This window comes from Neoarius graeffei, chromosome 14 (genome assembly GCF_027579695.1).
Source record: "Neoarius graeffei isolate fNeoGra1 chromosome 14, fNeoGra1.pri, whole genome shotgun sequence".
Lineage (NCBI taxonomy): Eukaryota > Metazoa > Chordata > Actinopteri > Siluriformes > Ariidae > Neoarius > Neoarius graeffei.
The window spans coordinates 2,095,390-2,115,931 of NC_083582.1; the positions used below are offsets into that span (position 1 = coordinate 2,095,390).

Consider the following 20,542-nt stretch of genomic DNA (forward strand, 5'->3'; position numbering starts at 1 on the left):
CTATCTCTCAAACGCCAGCCATTCTATCTCCCTCGAGAGTCCTTGTCAGTCATCTTTAGCGCCGTTTATATTCCACCTAAAGCGGACACGGACACGGACACTGCCCTATCTGAACTCCATGAAGCCCTCTCCAGCTATGAGATTAATCACAGGGACGCAGCTCTCATAGTAGCTGGCGATTTCAATCGAGCCAACTTAAGGACGATAAGACCAGACTTCCGGCAACATATCACTTGTCCTACCAGAGGAAGCAAGACTCTAGATCACTGCTCCTCGCCGTTCAAAGAGGGCTACAAAGCTACATCTCTTCCCCCCTTCAGTAAGTCAGATCACTCCGCTATTTTCCTCATGCCTAAGTACATTAAAACACTGAAAGTGGAAGCCCCGGCATGCAGGGAGGTGACGCGATGATCTGAGCAATCAGTGGCGATCTTACAAGACGCACTCAACATCACCAACTGGGATTTGTTCTGGCACAGCTCAGGTGATGACATCAACGTGTTTACAGAACCGGTGGTGGGATTCATTGGGAAGCTAGTGGAGGACTGCGCTCCCAAAAGCATAGTCAGGACATTTCCCAACCAGAAGCTGTGGGTGGATAACACCGTTCGCGACGCTCTGAGATCATGCACTGCTGCCTATAACACTGAGCTGTTAACTGGGAACATGGAAAAATACAAGGCTGCTTCTTACAACGTTCGTAAAGCAGTGAAGGAGGCTAAACGGCGGTATGGGAGGAAGCTGGAGGATCATTTGTACCAGCAGGATCCCAGGGGGCTATGGCAAGGACTATGGATCATCACGGACTATAAATCAGCTCGCACTCCTCTGACGAACGCCGACAAATCTCTCGCCAATGAACTTAACAACTTTTATGCCCGCTTTGAGATGACCTGCAAACAAGACGACATAATCACCGGCAGAGAGGAGACAGCGCTCACCGTGATGGAGCACGACGTGAGGATGGCACTCACTCCCAGGAATCCCAGGAGGGCAGCAGGTCCGGATGGGATCACAGGTTGTGTCCTTAAGGCCTGTTCTAACCAGCTAGCAAGTGTCTTCATGGTAATATTCAACCTCTCCCTTTCTCAGTGCATTGTCCCCACCTGCTTCAAACAGTCTGTTATAGTTCCTGTGCCTAAGAAACCCCAGCCCAGCTGCCTGAACAACTATCACCCCATAGCCCTAACATCTGTGGTGATGAAGTGTTTCAAAAGGCTAGTCAAACCCCTCATCACCTCCTCCCTGCCTGCTACCCTGGATCCGCTACAGTTTGCCTATGACTCCAGCAGATCCACAGATGACACCATTTCTCACCTACTTCACACCACCTTGGCTCATCTGGACACCAAAAGGGGATCCTACGCTTGACTGCTGTTCATTGACTACAGCTCAGCATTTAACACCATAATCCCCTCCAGGCTGGTCCAAAAACTGTGTGATCTCAGCCTGCACCCCTCATTGTGCCGGTGGATCCACAGCTTCCTTACAGGCAGACCACAGGTGGTACGTGTAGGCCGGCACACTTCATCTCCCCTCACCCTCAACACTGGTTCCCTCCAAGGATGCATTCTGAGCCCTTTGCTGTACTCCCTGTACACTCATGACTGTATGGCCACTTCAGACTCCAACACCATCATTAAGTTTGCTGATGATACAGCTGTGGTGGGCCTCATCTCCAATAACGATGAGCAGGAAGCAGCAGACAGACCTCCAACCCATCTGCATCAATGGGGCCCAGGTAGAGAGAGTGGACAATTTCAAATACCTGGGTGTCCACATCTCACAGGACCTCTCTTGGTCCTGTCACACCAACACCCTGGTTAAGAAAGGCTGCCAGCACCTCTACTTCTTAAGGAGACTGAAGGACTTCAAACTCCCACTCAGGGCACTAAGGAACTTTTACTCCTGCACTATTGAGAGTGTCCTGAGTGGGAGCATCACTAACTGGATGGGAAGCACCACCAGGAGAGACCAGCTGGCTCTCAGGAGGGTGGTTCGCTCTGCTGAGAGAACCATCAGGACCACCCTCCTTAACCTGCAGGAAATTTATTCCAGCCGCTGCAGGGACAGAACCAGGAAGATCGCCAGCGACCCCAGCCACCCAAATAATAGACTGTTCTCCCTGCTGCCTTCAGAGAGATGCTACCGACAGCTGAAGGCCAACACTGAGAGGATGAGGAGGAGCTTCTTCCCTCAGGCCATCAGACTGTTGAACTCTTCATAATGATAATAAGGTACACTACTATGTACTACTGCACTTTGGATATTAAGGACTCGTAACCACACAATCATCACATCTCTGCCATGTTTCCACTCATTAATATAGTTTAAAGTTTTTTTCCCCTTTATTTCTATTGTTTTTTAATTTATCTTATCTATATATTTTTATACTCTCAATGACCTAAGGTACATAAGAATTGCACTGTAATTACTTGTAATTATATGTGACAAATAAAAGTTGAATTAAATTAGGGATAAAATTAGATCATGTTTGAAGTCTTTAATTTTCTATAAGGCTGCTTTGCAACAATGTCTGTTAAAAATGCTATACAAAAAAAACCTGACTTGACTATAGGATTTCTAGGCATCACCTCAGACAGCGACCAGATGCAAGCTTCACTGCCTCTCGGAAAAATCAATCATTTCAGAGAGGTCGTGAGAAGTGCAGGAGGCAATAGCAATTTCAAAAGGGAACTGTTTCTATGTTTGGGCATCTTAATTACGTGATGTACGTTATTCCCCAGGGACATCGTTTATATCTACACTTTTGATCTCTCTTAATCTGTAGAGAACTCCATGATAGGGTAAGCTTGGATACAGACTGCAGATCTGAAGGCCGTTACTGGTCTCCTTCTGTTGGGTAATGGAACGGTGTCTCATTCTTCTATGATGAAACCTGGACTCTCCATGAGCAATTACGTTGTTCACAGACACAGCCCTTTCCATTGGTTGGGAGGATTTTAATAATCAGTGGTTTGCTGATGCACGGCCCAAAGAATTGTCATCCTTGTCAGCTGACACTTCTTCCACTGCTCTAATGGGATCTACCCAATCATGTAGCTTGTCTTCTGTGGGGTAAACACTGGTCAAGAAGCAAATCCTGTTTTTGTGACAATGAGACAGCAACTGTAAACATCATTAACAAGGGCTCCTCAGTTCTGTTATTAATAAATTTGTGACGTGCCTCACAAGGTCCTCTGCTTTGGATAATTTCATTGTTTGAACAGCCTGTATTCCAGGCTTGGACAATGATGGCCGATTTCTTGTTCGCTTTGAATTTCAGAATTTTGCCAACTATGTCCAGAGATGGTACCATCCAGCCTGACCTGTCCTGTTCATTGAGACTGCACTAGGTTAAACATAAACATTATTGCATAGCTGCTCAGGCTCTCTGTATAAACTTACTAGCTATATTACCCCAACAGCAATCTGTGAAGATTCAACTCACCTCACCGTATTTCATCTTAGTTTAACTTTCTTCCTAATTAATAGTTCAGTGAGCTCCTTCTGCTGGCTCTTCCATGGAAGCATGGAAGGGCAAGGAGGTCTGCCTGGCATGGTGGTTTTGGGGGATTTTGCTGCAGCTCTCCCTACTTTAGCCTTTGCATGTAGGCACATGGTCGGGCAGGGAGATGTGCTCTCCCTGCCCCGAGGCTTTCCACATATGCACACGGAAGGGCAGGGAGGTTCCAGAAAAGAGCCACCTACCAAACACAACTTGTTGCAAATATTGCAATGTAAATAATGTTCCTTGACAAAAGTGGTTCCAACAGAAATCCATTCAGTGGGTAATCCATTCCATGATAGGGTGCCGGTGTGTTCAAATCAACTCATCTCATCTCATTATCTCTAGCCGCTTTATCCTTCTACAGGGTCGCAGGCAAGCTGGAGCCTATCCCAGCTGACTACAGGTGAAAGGCGGGGTACACCCTGGACAAGTCGCCAGGTCATCACAGGGCTGACACATAGACACAGACAACCATTCACACTCACATTCACACCTACGCTCAATTTAGAGTCACCAGTTAACCTAACCTGCATGTCTTTGGACTGTGGGGGAAACCGGAGCACCCGGAGGAAACCCACGTGGACACGGGGAGAACATGCAAACTCCACACAGAAAGGCCCTCGCCGGCCACGGGGCTCGAACCCAGGACCTTCTTGCTGTGAGGCGACAGCGCTAACCACTACACCACCATGCCGCCTCAAATCAACTCGCTGCAGAAAAATTATCGATCCGGGCTGAGGCACGGAAGCTCGGGCGTGGCATTGACCAGTGTGCCTGCTCTCTTCCACTACATCCGTGTGTCAGCAAAGTATTCTGTCAGTATGGTGGTAGCGGATGTAAGTGCAGAAGAGTTTATTAAAAGGCATGCAGGCAAACAATCCAAATAAGCAGGCAAAATCATAAACAGTAGACAAGCAGAGGTCAAGTGAGGCACAAAATGACTAGGCAGAAGTAGAAACTGAAATGCAGACAAGAGTCAAAAACCTGGAAGACAGTACAAACATATGGCTCGGTAAGAGTCACTGGGAAACTCAATACTTCACAATGTGTGTGTTGGCAGCATCCTTGTAAGCGTGCACTGATTGTGCTTTAATCCAGGACAGGTGTGTGTAATTAGTCCTTGCTGTTCAGAGTGCAAATGCGCATGAGTAGAAGTTCGACCCGTGCCAAGCACGAATGTGTGCAGATGCGTGTGGATGTGACGATGGATGCAAGTGTAGAAAGAGTCTGACCACAATACATGTTTCTACTGTGTGATGGTCCATCCCAGATGCCTCTGAGCCCAGAGAAGTCAACAGCACTTCTGGACACAGTTAACGTAAGGCTTCCTTTTGGCACAGGAAAGTTTTAACTGGTGTTTGTGGATGTAACTCTGTATTGTAGAGCTTGACAAAGGTTTGCCAAAGTAATCCCGAACCCATGTGGTTCTATCAGCTATAGATGAATGACAGTTTTTGATGCAGTGCTGTCTGAGGGATTGGAGATCACGGGTGTTCAGATTAGGCTTGAGCCCTTTGCCCTTTGCACACCTGTTACGACCCCCTGTGTCTCCCTACAAGCCTTCTCCTGTCAGTGTACGGGCAGGTTGAGCTTACGTGGGCTAATTCGTTAACTCGGCGCACCTGGAGAAGGGTGTGGATATAAAAGGAGCTCTCTTACCTGGGGGTACTTGTCTTCCTTCCTGCAGGCACATACTTTGATTTTGACATTTTCCCCACACACTCTCGCTCTTTATTTATTTCTCTCCTCCTTTCTTTGTTTTCTCTTTTCTCTCTCCCATAGCTGACCGATTGATGCCTGCATTTGCATCCATACATGCACACCAGCATTCACACCATTTCCCCTCAACCTGAGCAGTGATTATTTGCTCTTTATTAAAAAAGATCGCTTGTTTTAACAATACATTTTTGGGTGTCTGCCTCTTTTTACGTTGTGGTCTGTGAGCTGGCTGAAACACACCACAATTCCTCCAGATTCCTTGAATGGCTTAATGATATTCAGCACTGTAAAGGGTGAAATAGCCAAATCCCTTCCTATCTTTCTTTGAGGAACATTGTTTTGAAACATTTCAAAAATTTTCTCATGCATTTGTTGAGAAACTGGAGATCCTTGGCCATATTTACTCTTCAAAGTCTCGGCCTTTCCTCGATGCTGATTTTGTAACAAATCATGATTACAGTCACTGGCTGACATCACCTGTTTCACATCACATCATTATTTAATTGTTTTACCTCATTACTAGCCCTAAACTGCCCCGTCCCAACTTTTTTGAAATGTGTTGCAGGTCTGAAACATAGGAATGGATGTACGTATATTAACAAATGAAATGAAGTTGACCATCAAAACATGAAATAACCTGGGTTAATTCTGGCTGCAATGAAATACAAGTCAAAGTACATTTACAAATCTCTGCTTTCTTTTTATTTACATTTCCCATCCATCCAACCATTATCCGTAAGCACTTATCTTGTACAGGGTCTCAGGCAAGCTGGAGCCCATCCCAGCTGACTATTGATGAGAGGCGGGGTACACCCTTGACAAGTCACCAGATCATCACAGGACAACACACAGAGACAAACAACCATTCACACTCACATTCACACCTACGGTCAATTTAGAGTCACCAGTTAACCTAACCTGCATGTCTTTGGAATGTGGGGGAAACTGGAGCACTTGGAGGAAACCCACGCGGACACGGGGAGAACATGCAAACTCCACACAGAAAGGCCCTCGCCGGCCACGGGGCTCGAACCCGGACCTTCTTGCTGTGAGGCGACAGCGCTAACCACTACACCACCGTGCCGCCCCCATGCTAGGGGCAATCCAGTAATTCACACCTACTCAATTTTATGAGATGCAAACCAATTCTAAATTCCACTACATTGACCCACACAATACTGTAGCCCCAGGCACTGCAAAATGAAGCCCTCCATGTTGGCTCGGGCCCTGACTGGGTGATGCTCCTGGAACAACCACACAACAATTACAAATTTGATCATTCCAGTTGGCAAGACAGTAGAAGAAAATGTTTGCCTTTGTCCGATTGAGAGAAGCCAAACATCCACTCAACAGGAACATACTGAAATATAATAACTAAAAATATTTTTAAGGGAGGGTGGTGTCATGGTTAGTGCTGTCGTCTCACAGCAAGAAGGTCCAGGTTCGAGCCCTGTGGCCGTGAGGGCCTTTCTGTGCGGAGTTTGCATGTTCTCCCCGTGTCCGCGTGGGTTTCCTCCGGGTGCTCCGGTTTCCCCCACAGTCCAAAGACATGCAGGTTAGGTTAACTGGTGACTCTAAATTGAGCGTAGGTGTGAATGTGAGTGTGAATGGTTGTCTGTGTCTATGTGTCAGCCCTGTGATGACCTGGTGACTTGTCCAGGGTGAACCCCGCCTTTCGCCCGTAGTCAGCTGGGATAGGCTCCAGTTCGCTTGCGACCCTGTAGAACAGGATAAAGCGGCTAGAGATAATGAGATGAGATGAGACTACAGTAAACTCAGCTTCATCACAAATTTAAGAGAGGGGGAAAGGGAGGTGAAAAAGAACAAACAAAAAGAGAAAGGCTGGACTTTTGGAAGGACTGGGCTGCAGAGGAGCAAAAATAATTTAAATATAGAAATATATATGAATTTTATTTTCAGCAAATATCTTTATTCTGGTCACCACGCTGCAAGTGTGCTGTGAAAGTCAGAAGGCCTGTAGAACAATTTACTATACTTCAGGAGGCTCTCCTTCCATGCTAACTGGAATACTACTAATTTAGTTTGAGGACATTTCCGTTCTAATTTTTCAGTGGTCTGTCTTCAGGTGTAAGTGTGATCATTATACCAGGGTGCAAGTTGAAAAGTAAAATAAGTGAAAAATTTCCCCTCACACAAACTTCGTGTTGCATCCTGTGGGATCCCAGCCCTGATGATCAAGTCTGGTCTTATCTAGATCTCCTGTGAAGCTTTGGAAAGCTTCATTCAAAAAACAAAAGCCCACAACTTCTTTCTTTCTGCATTTGTATTTGTTTATAAAGCATCACCTGTTCAATCTGGATCAAGTATTCACACTGATTACATCCCAAGCCTCAAACATTACCAGTGACTCTCTTCATTGGGATTGCAAGCTGAGAACTTGCTAGTGGTGGAAGATGTTTATTATTATTTATTATTGGTGGTGACAGACATTAATTACTGCATTTCGTTGCCTTAGTACTTGTCACTAGTCAAATGACTATCAAGTTGAATCTGATCTGATCTAATCTAATCTGTTCTCAGCATCCAGGAAAGCAGTCTGTCCAACACTATAAGTTGAGACCGCAACATTCACTGGAAGAAAACAAAGAGCACCAGATGGTGAGCAAAACCACAACACAGAAAGATGTCCATCCTCAGCTTGTCTACATGTCTAGCATGTGGAGAAAAAGGCATTTCGGTTATTTATTTTAAATGCTGGTGATATTTTGTGTGATTTTTTTTCTCAGGAGAGAAAATCAAATGGAGTAGAAGACCTGTTGCTTCGACTTGGTCTGAAGAAGAAATATGAAGACAAACTTACCAGCACACACTTTCTTGAAATATCCAAATCCACTTTAGAGTACAAAGAGCCCAGTAAAGAGAACGAACTGGTTCATGTTTTCATGCAACGGCTTTTGACAGGAGATTACAGAGCACGACACATCTCTGTCAGAAACGAAACCAACGTACCTAAATCTCTGACAGGAGCTAAAGGAGGTGCTTTTGCTGCTCTTTGTAAAAAACAGGATGTAAAGACTGAAAGGAAACAGGCTGAGATTCACCCAATGGATGTTCAGATGGCAGTGTTCCTTTGTGCAGATCATTTTCTTCAACAAATCATGGTGGCTAAACTGGCACAGTGTCAGTATGCGATCCCTCTGCTGGTACCCAATCCCTTTAGTGGGAAAATTGAATTTCCTTTCTGGACAATGCGGCAAATCAACAAGAGCTGGAAGTCGACTGATGCTTCAGGACAAATCATCAGCGAGACTCGACCTGTTTCCAAAGCAGAAACTCCAATGGTGGCATTCTTCAGGCTTGGGTCTGTTTCCTTATCCAAGTCTCAGCTGATCAACAACCTGATTAATGAGAGGCACAACACATTTTTCCACAGACACTGTCCAGGCAGCAGCAGAAACCGTCTACTGATGGATGGAGTGGTGGAGATCACTTGGTACTGTCCATCTGAGGAAAGCTCTGATCATTTCACTGAATGTGTTGCTTTCTGTAATCTTCATGGTGATTCCAGCAGAGCTGTAACTCAGAGAGAGATACTTATGACCACGGCCTCTGTAAATGTTGTACTTTTGCCTAAGCTTGATGAGGATGATAATCATATGAGACTTGTAGAGGAGCTTTGCGAATCCCCAACACCTCTCATTGTTGTTCTTACTGATGAAGAGAATGATGATGAAGATGATGTGTGTGAGATCGGTACAGGAAAATACAGAGTGGAACTAAAAAGTAGAAGTCAGTCTAATGCATCTAATGTACTCAGAAATATTATCAGGAAATGTCTCTCACAAAAACACAGGACCTTCAATCTTGAGAAAATGACCAACAACTCAGAGGTCAGTGTGGATGAGCACAATGAGGCCTGTAAGAGAGGAAAGGAAGCTGCACAAAATATAATGGGTTTTCTCAAAGAAAAAGATCCACTGAGGGTAAAAGAGAAATATCTGCCCTGCCAGGGAAAACTGTGGCACGACTGGTGCCAAACGAGCAAAGACTTACGGCGACTTCAAAGTAACAACATAGAAAACGAGCTCAGCAACAAGAAAACTAAAATGAAGGATCTCAGAAGGAAACAACAGGAACATGGATTCAGTGACCTCATGAAGTTATTTGTCGATGGTTTGATCAGTGAGAGATTAAACCTGTCAGTCAGTGAGAGAGTGTATTTCCTCAGATGGACTGTAATTGGGCTGACTGAATTCACTTCAGAGAAACTCTCTACCATCCAACAAGAATATTACCAAAAATGGATAGATGTGCATGATTTGAAAAAAAAGCAAGACAAACCTGAAAAGCAAAAAACTGAACGAATAAATCTGGACAAACTGAAGGCTGAAGAATCAAAGTTACAAAAAATATCAAAAGAACTGAATGCTGCTAACTTTGGCTTGGACCACATGCTGAGAGAGATAGGCCAGATTTATGAAGCCTCAGTCTCTGAAGAAAAAAGCATGAGAGGGAACCGGGTTGGAAACATGAATAAACTGCCTGAACTTGCTGCTAAGCTCATGATATCTGGGCACCCGATGGAGCTGATGGACGGTGATGCAGCTTATGTTCCTCTAACCTGGGTTTCAGCTGTTTTAGATGAAGTCATCAGGATACTGGGAGACCAGAGAGTTTTTGTGTTGTCAGTTTTGGGAATTCAGAGCTCTGGGAAATCCACCATGCTGAACGCCATGTTTGGGCTCCAGTTTGCAGTCAGTGCAGGCAGATGCACCAGAGGAGCCTTTATGCAGCTGGTTAGAGTTTCTGAGGACATGAAGGAAGAGTGGAAGATTGACTATATTTTGGTTGTTGATACTGAAGGTCTCAGAGCTCCAGAACTGGCTGGAAGCAACACCATCCATCATGACAATGAACTTTCCACATTTGTGGTAGGATTAGGAAACATGACTTTGATTAACATCTTTGGAGAGAACCCAACTGAGATGCAGGAAATACTTCAGATTGTTGTTCATGCATTCCTGAGGATGAAGAAGGTCAGGCTAAACCCCAGCTGCATGTTTGTGCATCAGAATGTTTCTGATATTAGAGCTAGAGAGAAAATCCTGGATGGAAGGAGAAATTTGCAGGAAACGCTGGATAAAATGACTAAATTAGCAGCTAAAGATGAAGACGACTGTACAGAAAATTTCACTGATGTCATTGCATTTGATGTAGAGCGTGATGTGAAGTATTTTTCACAGCTCTGGGAGGGTTCTCCACCCATGGCACCACCAAACCCATGCTACAGCAAAAACATCCAAGGACTAAAGAGAGATATTCTTTCTCGTGCAAAAACTACAGATGGCCTGAAATTATCACAGTTTCAAAAGCATGTGAAAGATCTGTGGAATGCTTTACTGGACGAAAATTTTGTTTTCAGTTTTAAAAATGCACAAGAGATCTCAGTGTACAGGAGACTGGAGCAGAAGTATGGGAACTGGACCTGGAGTCTGAGGAGTGAAATGATGACTGTAGAAAACAAAATGCTGAACAGAGTAGCCAGTGGAATCATAGAAACAGTCCAGAGGAAAGTTCTGAAAGAAGAAATGGCAGGAACACTAAAGGATGTCCAAAATGCATTTAAACAATATTTTGAAGAAGACAGTGAAAAGGAAACACTGATTCAGTGGAAATGCAGATTTGAGACCCAAATCCAGAACCTCCATGATGATCTAATAGAGGAAGCAAAGAGGAAAGTGGATGATAGCATTAAGCAGAGAAGCATGAGACAAAACCTTGATCAGCAACGTGTGAAATATGAGAAGACACTCTTTGAAAAGAGCAAAGAGCTTGCTTCAAGACTTAAAAGACAAACTAACTGTAAAATGAACACAAGTAAGGAGTTTGATTCCATGTGGGAACAATGGGTCTCTGAAATAACTAAACAAGCTCGAAAAATCAAAGACGTTAACATCTCAAACGAGATAAGTGAAGTTGTGGGAGAGGTCTACAAACATGACTTGGTTTCAAATCGAAAGCGTTCTTCAAAGTATAGAGGAATTGGAATTGTCAATGATTACAGCAGCTATATCCCAACTTCCAAGGGTGTGGTGAAAAGGATTATGGATAAAATTTTGTGGAGAAATCCTTTTACACCAGAGAACTTAAACCAACCCATACGTGATCTCATTAATCAGGTCACTGAACAAACCAAAAAACAGGTGGAGTCATTTCCATTCTCAACACAGGGATACAATTCACATTATATTCAACGCATTGCACATGACGTCAAAACCCAGGTGCAGGAATTTGAAACAAAATTCAAGAAAGATCGAAAGTTATCTGACGATGTCTCTGTCCTTACCCAAGATTTCTATGTCGATCTCTCACTTTATGTGTGTGAACAGTCAGCACAAAGCATCTCAGAGCTTCACAGGAAATTCAGAGAAGTAAATGATCCACTTAATTATTTTAAAAAGAAAAGGGAGGAGTATTTTAACATCTTTCAGAAATACTGTGATGGAGCAACATCAGCAGCGATACTTGGAGACCGGGTTTGCGGTAAACTGAAAGAAGCGATTCTTCAGAGTGTCTACAACAAGATCGCTCAATTTGTGTCTGGACAGATGAGAGAGAAACCACCATTTAATGGGAACAGAGCTGATCTGGAAAAACACATTCTCAAGTCTTTAGCAGAGCAGAAGGGAGCTAAGGATGAGAGGTTTAAAAACTACTTAACGTACACGCACAATCCTAAAGTCCACTTTGAGGAGTTCATCAAGGCCAGGGTTAAAGAGTTCATGGCAGCTGAAAACCCAAAAGCAGTTTCTGTAATTGAAGAGTGCATTGATCAGAAACAGACCAGCATCATCACTGCTGCAAAAAAGACGACAGATGAAGTCAAACATTTCAAAGGTGATGCAAATCAGTGGCTGGATGTTTTTACTAAGAGCCTTGCAGATGAGTTAGGCGATATGAGAGTTCAGTTGTGTGATGAAGAGTGTAAAGATGGCATTGACTACGATGTTCTTGTGGAAGCCATAAGGAAGGAACTCCCAGCTGTTGTTGAAGAGTTAAAGAAACGTCTCAGTAAGATTTCACACTTTTCCATGGAGAAGTTCAGAGAAAGACCTGATGAGATTCTAATCAAACATTTCTGTGGGTGCTGCTGGAAACAGTGTCCTTTCTGTGGAGCCGTCTGTACCAACAGCCAAGAAGATCATCCTGGAGATCACAATGCTGATTATCATCGCTCCGCTGCAGTGAGAGGATCGTATTATGACGGCACAACAGAATTCGCCATAGAGTTTTGCACAACATATGTAGCAAGTGGCCGCTCCTTTTCCCCATCCAGTGAATCTGAGACTCTTGTTCCTTATAAAGATTACAGGAAAGCAGGTGGGGTGTTTGCTGAATGGGGAATCTCCACTGATTTTTCCACGTTAGCTTACTGGAAATGGTTTGTTTGTGAATTTCAGGACAATCTTGAAAAACGCAATAACAAACAGTTTTGTGGTGACGGGGAGATTCCTGCTGAGTGGAAAGAGTTTACCCTGTCAGATGCTGTTAAAAGTTTAAGAATACATTAATACATTTTAATGAAATGGCACTTTTCTCTGCTTTCTGACACAAAAAACATCTGGATCTGATTGAAGAGAGTCCGGCTTACCTGAATGAGAAGACTTCAGCCACATCCACATCCCACAATACCCAACAACACATTCAGCTTCACAACCAGATTCTAGTGATATGTACGAGTATCACAGTGGCTGATAATTCATTTCACGAGACATTACTCATTTAACAGGACGACAGTTTTCAGCATTCTTTGCACGTGTTTTATTTTGGATTAATCTATTAATATATGAGTGATTAATTTACTCCATATAGGAAACTGAGGTTTATTGATTTGTCAACGATTCTCATAATTATTTTTAATGTAAAGTGGATATAAACATCTACATGAACTTGTGATTAATAAAAATAATTAAAATCAAAAATTGAGAATGAAATTTCCAACCTTTACATTTATATACAGTAGAAACCAACAAAAATGCAACCAATTTATTCTTTTTTCCCCCTAAAACATTTTGATTTGTTTTTCACTTGGTGGTGGTTACTATATCACATTTAAAGGTGGAAAAAAATCAGACATAATTTCTTTTGTTTTATTTTTTTTATATTTAAAAACCCTGTGATTTTAACAGGGGTGTGTAAAATTTTTATATCCACTGTAACTGTATTGTGAAGAGGCTTTTGGGGTTCCAATAATTACATATTTTGAAATTATAGAATGTTGATCAGATATATTCTCTAATCTTTAAACTAATAGCACAAACTGATTCCTCTGCTTATAAATCTGTCTTCAAAACTTTACCTGCAGTTTCACTGTTTGTCCAGTAGATGGAGCAGAGAAAGTTATTCTCCATGGCAGGAAAGGAAAGGGTTAAAATAACTGACCAAGTTTCTAACTTGCTCTGTGAAATATATCTTTCTGCATTTGTTTTTTTTTCATATAATATTTTCCTTCTCATGTATCTGTAAGTTTAGTGATCATCAGTGTTAATTAGCCTTTTGACTGTTTTGGAGAATCTGAAACTTGTGAGAAATAAAATCTGGAATACTTTACATTGGACGTTTAATCCTTTTAATCATGTTGTGATCATTCACAATGTCATTCTCTGTGTAATGCAGTCAGATTAATACAGTGGTGGTTTGTCGATAAGGGCAGGTTGTGCAGAGCCCTGCCCTTTATATCATCCATTTAACAAATATTAATCTTCCAGTCCTCATTCACAACTCCATACATTTTAAACTCCACTGAAATATTAATTACCTTATGAATGACCAAAGATTTTTAAAATGCTGCTGTTTGACAGATGTAAGCTCATGTTCTGTCGATTTTCTCGTCTTTCTCAGCGTTGTGTAATCATTGTGCACTGCGTTCACAGCCCCATTTAGAGTGATTATTGCACCGAGGGGTCAAAAATGGGAATGATCTGAATCACTAATGGAGGTCTATTGGGGAGTGAATCCCAACACCTGACCATCACACCTGGATGAACTTGTTGGACATCCTGTTCCAAAACTACTGGCATTAATGTGGAGTTAACTCATAACCCACAATCACACACCAACACACCCATAACCCACACACCCCCATAACCCACACCCACACACCCATAACCCACACCCCCCCATAACCCACACCCACACACCCATCACCCACACACCCCCATAACCCACACACCCATCACCCACACACCCATAACTCACCCCCCCATAACCCACACCGCCCATAACCCACACCCACACACCCATAACCCACACACCCATAACCAACACCCATAACCCACACACCCATAACCCACACACCCATAACTCACACACCCATCACCCACATACTCACACACCCAGAACCCACACACCCATCACCCACAAACCCATCACCCATACACCCATAACCCACACACTCACACACCCACAACCCATACACTCACACACCCATAACCCACACACCCATACAATCACACACCCATAACCCACACACCCATACACTCACACACCCATAACCCACACACCCATCACCCTCACACCCATAACCCACACACCCATACACTCACACACCCATAACCCACACACCCATCACCCTCACACCCATAACCCACACACCCATAACCCACACAAGGCAAGGCAAGGCAAGGCAAGTTTATTTATATAGCACATTTCATACACAATGGCAGTTCAATGTGCTTTACAGAAGTAAAAACAAAAACAGTAAACAATAGAGAAATAAAATTACATAAAATAATTTTATCTTTATTCTAAAATAATTAATTAAAAGAATTAAAAGAATTAAAAGAAAATAATAAGAATTAAACAATAGTAGAAATAAAATATTAAAATGCCAAAAAGAAAAAGGAGAAAAAGAAAGAGAAAGGGAAAAAAACCCTAGCAGAATAAAATAGAATAAAGTTAAAATAAATTTAAAACATGCAGAGAAAATAAAGATTATAAAAAATGTAAAAATATTAATTATTTAACAGAAAGCATCTGAAAACAGCTTGGTCTTTAACCTAGATTTGAAGCTGCCAACAGCAGGAGCATTTTTAATGTCCTCTGGCAGTTGGTTCCATAGCTGCACTGCATAGTAGCTAAAAGCTGCTTCACCACACTTTGTTTTAACAACAGGTTTTAATAGTAATTTTTTTTTTTGCCACTTTTTCACTGTTCCTGGGTGATGAGAGCAGGGGGTGAGGGTTATGGGTGTGTGGGTTACACACCCATGGGTCACACACCCATCACCCACACACCCATAACCCACACACCCATAACCCACACACTCACACACCCATCACCCACACACTCATAACCCACACACCCATCACCCACACACCCATAACCCACACACTCACACACCCATAACCCACACACCCATAACCCACACACCCATAACCCACACACTCACACACCCATCACCCACACACCCACACACCCATCACCCACACACCCATAACCCACACACCCATAACCCACACACTCACACACCCATCACCCACACACCCATAACCCACACACCCATAACCCACACACTCATAACCCACACACTCACACACCCATCACCCACACACCCATAACCCACACACCCATAACCCACACCCATAACCCACACACCCATAACCCACACACTCACACACCCATCACCCACACACCCATAACCCTCACCCCCTGCTCTCATCACCCAGGAACAGTGAAAAAGTGGCAAAACACTGTTTAATCTCAAAACCCAGAGAAACTGAACAGGAATTATTTATAAAAATGAGAGAATTTGGATTGAATGAAATAAAATGCAGCGGCTCTGCTCTCTTCATTCACTGCTTTACACTTTCAGACAGCTTTGTGTTTGTTTCAGTCCCATCAGCTCGTGCTCTCTGTTAGTAATCACTCTCACTAACACTGATCTGCACTCAGACCCAACACCTTCATCACACTCTTTAACAATCCCACAGGTGTGGCTGTAAGAACAGGGATTATTGCTGAATGTTATGAGATCTGTATTTTTATGATGGTGATTTTATATTTTTGTGTGTGTTTTGGTTTGTTTCATGATGTGCAGCTTTTCTTTGCTCTGCTTGATATTTAGTAGGCTTTAGTTTTGGGGTGAATGAGCCAAAGCCCCCCCACAGAGGGCACCTCCGGGTGTAGGGAACAATAACAGGGTCACATTATCCTCAGGGTTAATTCAAGCCAACACTGAACAGATACAGTGTCTTGCAAAAGTATTCAACCCCCGGTGTTTGTCCTGTTTTGTCACATTAAAGCTGGAATTAAAATGGATTTCTGGAGGGTTAACACCTGTTAGGGTTTTGCTGGGATCCGAACCTGGTTCGTTGGTGTGATGATCCAGCAAACCCCCACTAGGCCACCAGGGGAATGACTCAAATGCAGAGGCATGAGGCGGAAGTAGAAAAAGTAACAAAAGGTTTATTTATACTATGTACAATCCAGGGCAAAACAAAAAAAACAAAGAGTATAATTCAAAAAGAAAAAGGCAAAAATGCAAAAGCTCAGAAGATCCACAAAACACAGTACAAAGGAAACTGGAGATAAACATAACAGCACAAAGACTCCGTGACAAGAGGACTGAACTCAGGGGTATAAATACACAAACTAATTAAGGACACAGGTGAAGATAATTAGGACTAACAGGCAATTAACAAAAAAAAAACACAAAACACAGGAACAGTGGCGGCCTCTAGAGGCCAAAATAAATATGACACGAAAAGGAAATAACAGCGGCCTCTAGAGGCCAAAACAGTCCAAGTCCTAACAGGACCCCCCCCCTCTAGGAGCGTCTCCTGACGTTCCCAGGGCGATCCGGATGGGCCGAATGGAAGTCCCGACACAGTTCTTTATCCAGGACATCCCGAGCAGGAACCCAGCAGCGCTGCTCAGGACCATAGCCCTCCCAGTCCACCAGATATTGCAACCCGCCGTGGACCCGGTGGGAGTCAAGCAGGCGATGCACAGTGAACACAGTCTGCCCCTGGAAGATGCGGGGGGGTGGGGGGTTCCTAGGGGCAGGGGCATACGTAGACGTCAGTACAGGCCGCAACAGGGAAACATGGAAAGTGGGGTTGATCCTCAGAGTCCGGGGCAACTGAAGCCGGTAGGAGACAGGGTTCACCCTGCGCACCACCTTGAAGGGGCCAATGTAGCGAGGCGCAAGCTTGCGGTTCTCCACCCGCAGCGGAAGGTCCTTAGTGGACAGCCAAACCCGCTGCCCAGGGCGGAAAGTGTGTGCAGGTCTTCTGTGGCGGTTGGCCTGAGTCTGGTTGGTTCTGGAGGTCTGTATGAGGGTCTTCCTGACCTTGCTCCAGGTCTTGCGACACCGTCTCACATATTGGTTGACCGAGGGCACCCCCGCGTCCTCCTCCTGGTCCGGGAACAGAGGTGGCTGGAACCCGAATTGGCACTGGAATGGCGACAGCTTGGTGGCCGATGACTGCAGGGTGTTGTGGGCGTACTCTGCCCATGGCAGCCAGGTGCTCCACGATGTCGGGTTATCCATAGCCAGGCCTCGCAGGGTGGTTTCCAGGTCCTGGTTGAGCCTCTCCGTCTGACCATTGGACTGTGGGTGAAACCCAGAGGAGAGGCTGGCAGTGGCTCCGATGACCTTGCAGAACCCGTGCCACACTCGGGAGGAGAACTGGGGCCCTCGGTCTGAGACGATGTCCTGTGGAAGACCAAAGACTCGGAAGACATGATTAAATATAAGTTTCGCTGTTTCAAGAGCAGAGGGGAGTTTGCACAGAGGTATGAAGCGGCAGGCCTTGGAGAATCTGTCAACAATGACCAAAATGACCATGTTACCTTGTGACTCAGGGAGACCCGTGATGAAGTCGACTGCCACGTGGGACCAGGGACGCCGGGGAATGGTCAGAGGATGCAGGAGACCCTGGGGACGCTGTCATGGGTTCTTGGTTCTGGTGCAAACCTCACAGGACAGGACAAATGACCTTACTTCCTGCTCCATGTTAGGCCACCAGAAGCATCTTTTCAGGAAGTCCAGGGTCCTCCGAGCTCCCGGGTGGGCGGTGAGAGGGGAAGAGTGACCCCACTGGAGAACCTTGGCCCGGGCTTGATGTGGGACGTACAAGAGGCCCGGTGGCCCCGTCCCAGGACCGGGGTCCTGGCATTGGGCTCGTCGAACAGCCTCCTCAATACCCCAGCGGACAGGGGCCACAATCCGGGACACCGGGATAATAGGCCCGACTTCATTCTCCCTGTTAGTGGCAGAGAACAGCCTGGACAGTGCGTCAGGTTTGGTGTTCTTGGAGCCGGGACGGTACGAGAGGGTGAAGTCAAACCGACTGAAAAACAGGGCCCACCTAGCCTGTCGAGGGTTCAGTCTCTTGGCTTGCTGGAGGTACTCCAGGTTCTTGTGGTCAGTCCAAACCAGGAATGGATGTTGCGCTCCCTCCAGCCAGTGCCTCCACTCCTCAAGGGCCAGTTTGACCGCTAGCAGTTCTCGATCCCCCACATCATACCGGGACTCCGCAGGACTCAGGCGGTGGGAGAAGTAAGCGCAGGGGTGCAGCTTTCCTTCCGAACGTTGAGAGAGTACCGCGCCGACACCACTGTCCGAGGCGTCCACCTCCACGATGAATGGTTGGGAGGTGTCCGGGAGGACCAGAATGGGTGCCGTGCAGAAGCGGGCCTTGAGGTCTTTGAACGCCTTTTCTGCCTGAGGAGACCAGCCATAAGATCCACCTGTCCCTTTGGTGAGGTCTGACATGGGTGCTGCCACAGAACTGAAGTTCCTGATGAACTTGCGGTAGAAGTTAGCGAATCCTAAGAACCGCTGAACCTCCTTAACGGACTTGGGAGTAGGCCAGTCCCGGACGGCCAGGGTCTTGGCAGGGTCCATTTGGAGTTGGCCTGTCCGTACAATAAATCCCAGAAAGGAGACCTCGGGAACATGAAATTCGCATTTCTGGGCCTTGGCGAACAGATTGTTCTGTAGCAGCCTCTGGAGAACCTGGCGGACATGGTGGCGGTGCTCCTGCACAGTCTTGGAAAAGATAAGGATGTCATCGAGGTAGACAAAGACGTACAGGTTAATCATATCCCTTAAGACGTCGTTGATTAGGGCCTGAAAAACAGCTGGTGCGTTGGTGAGTCCGAAGGGCATCACCTGGTATTCGTAGTGCCCAGACAGGGTGTTAAAGGCAGTCTTCCACTCATCTCCCTGTCGGATACGGATGAGGTGGTATGCGTTCCGTAGGTCCAACTTGGTGAAGACGGTGGCGCCTTGGAGCAGGTCGAAAGCAGTGGACATCAGCAGAAGGGGATATCGGTTGCGCACAGTGATCTTGTTCAGGCCCCTGTAGTCAATACATGGTCGAAGCCCCCCATCCTTCTTGCCGACAAAGAAGAAGCCGGCACCAGCAGGTGAGGTGGAGGGTCGAATGAACCCAGAGACCAGGGCGTCTTTGAGGTATTCCTCCATAGCCTTGCGTTCTGGCTGAGAGAGGGAAAACAGTCTGCCACGAGGAGGGGTAGTCCCAGGGAGCAAGTCGATGGCACAGTCGTAGGCCCGGTGCGGAGGAAGAACGGCGGCCCTGCTCTTGCTGAATACCTCCTTGAGATCCCAGTACTCTGTGGGAACTTGAGATAACTCGGTGAGATCAGGGGGCTCGGCAGGAGACACAGGAGAGCTAGAGAGCAGACAAGAGGCATGGCATGCAGGGCCCCATTCCACAACCTGGCTTGTTACCCAGTCTATGCGAGGGTTGTGGCGAGTAAGCCAAGGAAGGCCTAGAATAACTGGGAACTCAGGTGAAGGAATCAGGTGCAGGGATATTTCTTCCTTGTGACCTTGAGACTGGAGGAAGACTGGAGAAGTAACTTGAGTGACTCTTCCATCACCTAATGCTTGGCCATCGAGGGCAGACACAGACAGAGGGACTTCAAGAGGTGCAGTAGGTATATTGATGCTTTGGGCGAAGTGAATATCCATAAAGTTCCCAGCCGCCCCTGAGTCTATCAAAGCTTGACAAGAGTGGACAGACTCACCCCAGGAGATGGAGACCGGGATGTAGATTCCTTGGCCAGGGAGTCCGGGAGAGAGAGTAGGCCCCGTCACAACCCTCCCTCGGCTGGACGGGGCGGTCCTTTTCCCAAGAGTTCGGGACATGATGCTCGGAAGTGACCAGGCTTGCCACAGTAGATGCAGCACTTGTCCCTCCTTCTGCGCTCCCTCTCAGATGCGGAGAGGCGAGTACGACCCACTTGCATGGGTTCTGGACAGTCACTGAAGGAGGTAGACGGTCTCCAGGTAGAGGTAGGGAGGCTGGGGGGGCTCAA

The 20,542-nt window shown here is 45.6% G+C and overlaps 1 protein-coding gene across 1 annotated transcript; it reads left to right on the forward strand.

Moving 5' to 3' along the window:
• The first annotated feature begins 7,806 nt into the window (after positions 1-7,806).
• On the forward strand, positions 7,807-12,762 carry LOC132898645 (interferon-induced very large GTPase 1-like). The gene is made up of 2 exons (XM_060940364.1): positions 7,807-7,849; positions 7,978-12,762. Exons 1-2 carry the CDS (start codon positions 7,847-7,849, stop codon positions 12,760-12,762), a joined length of 4,788 nt encoding a protein of 1,595 aa, XP_060796347.1. The 5' UTR covers positions 7,807-7,846.
• Positions 12,763-20,542: the final 7,780 nt, after the last annotated feature.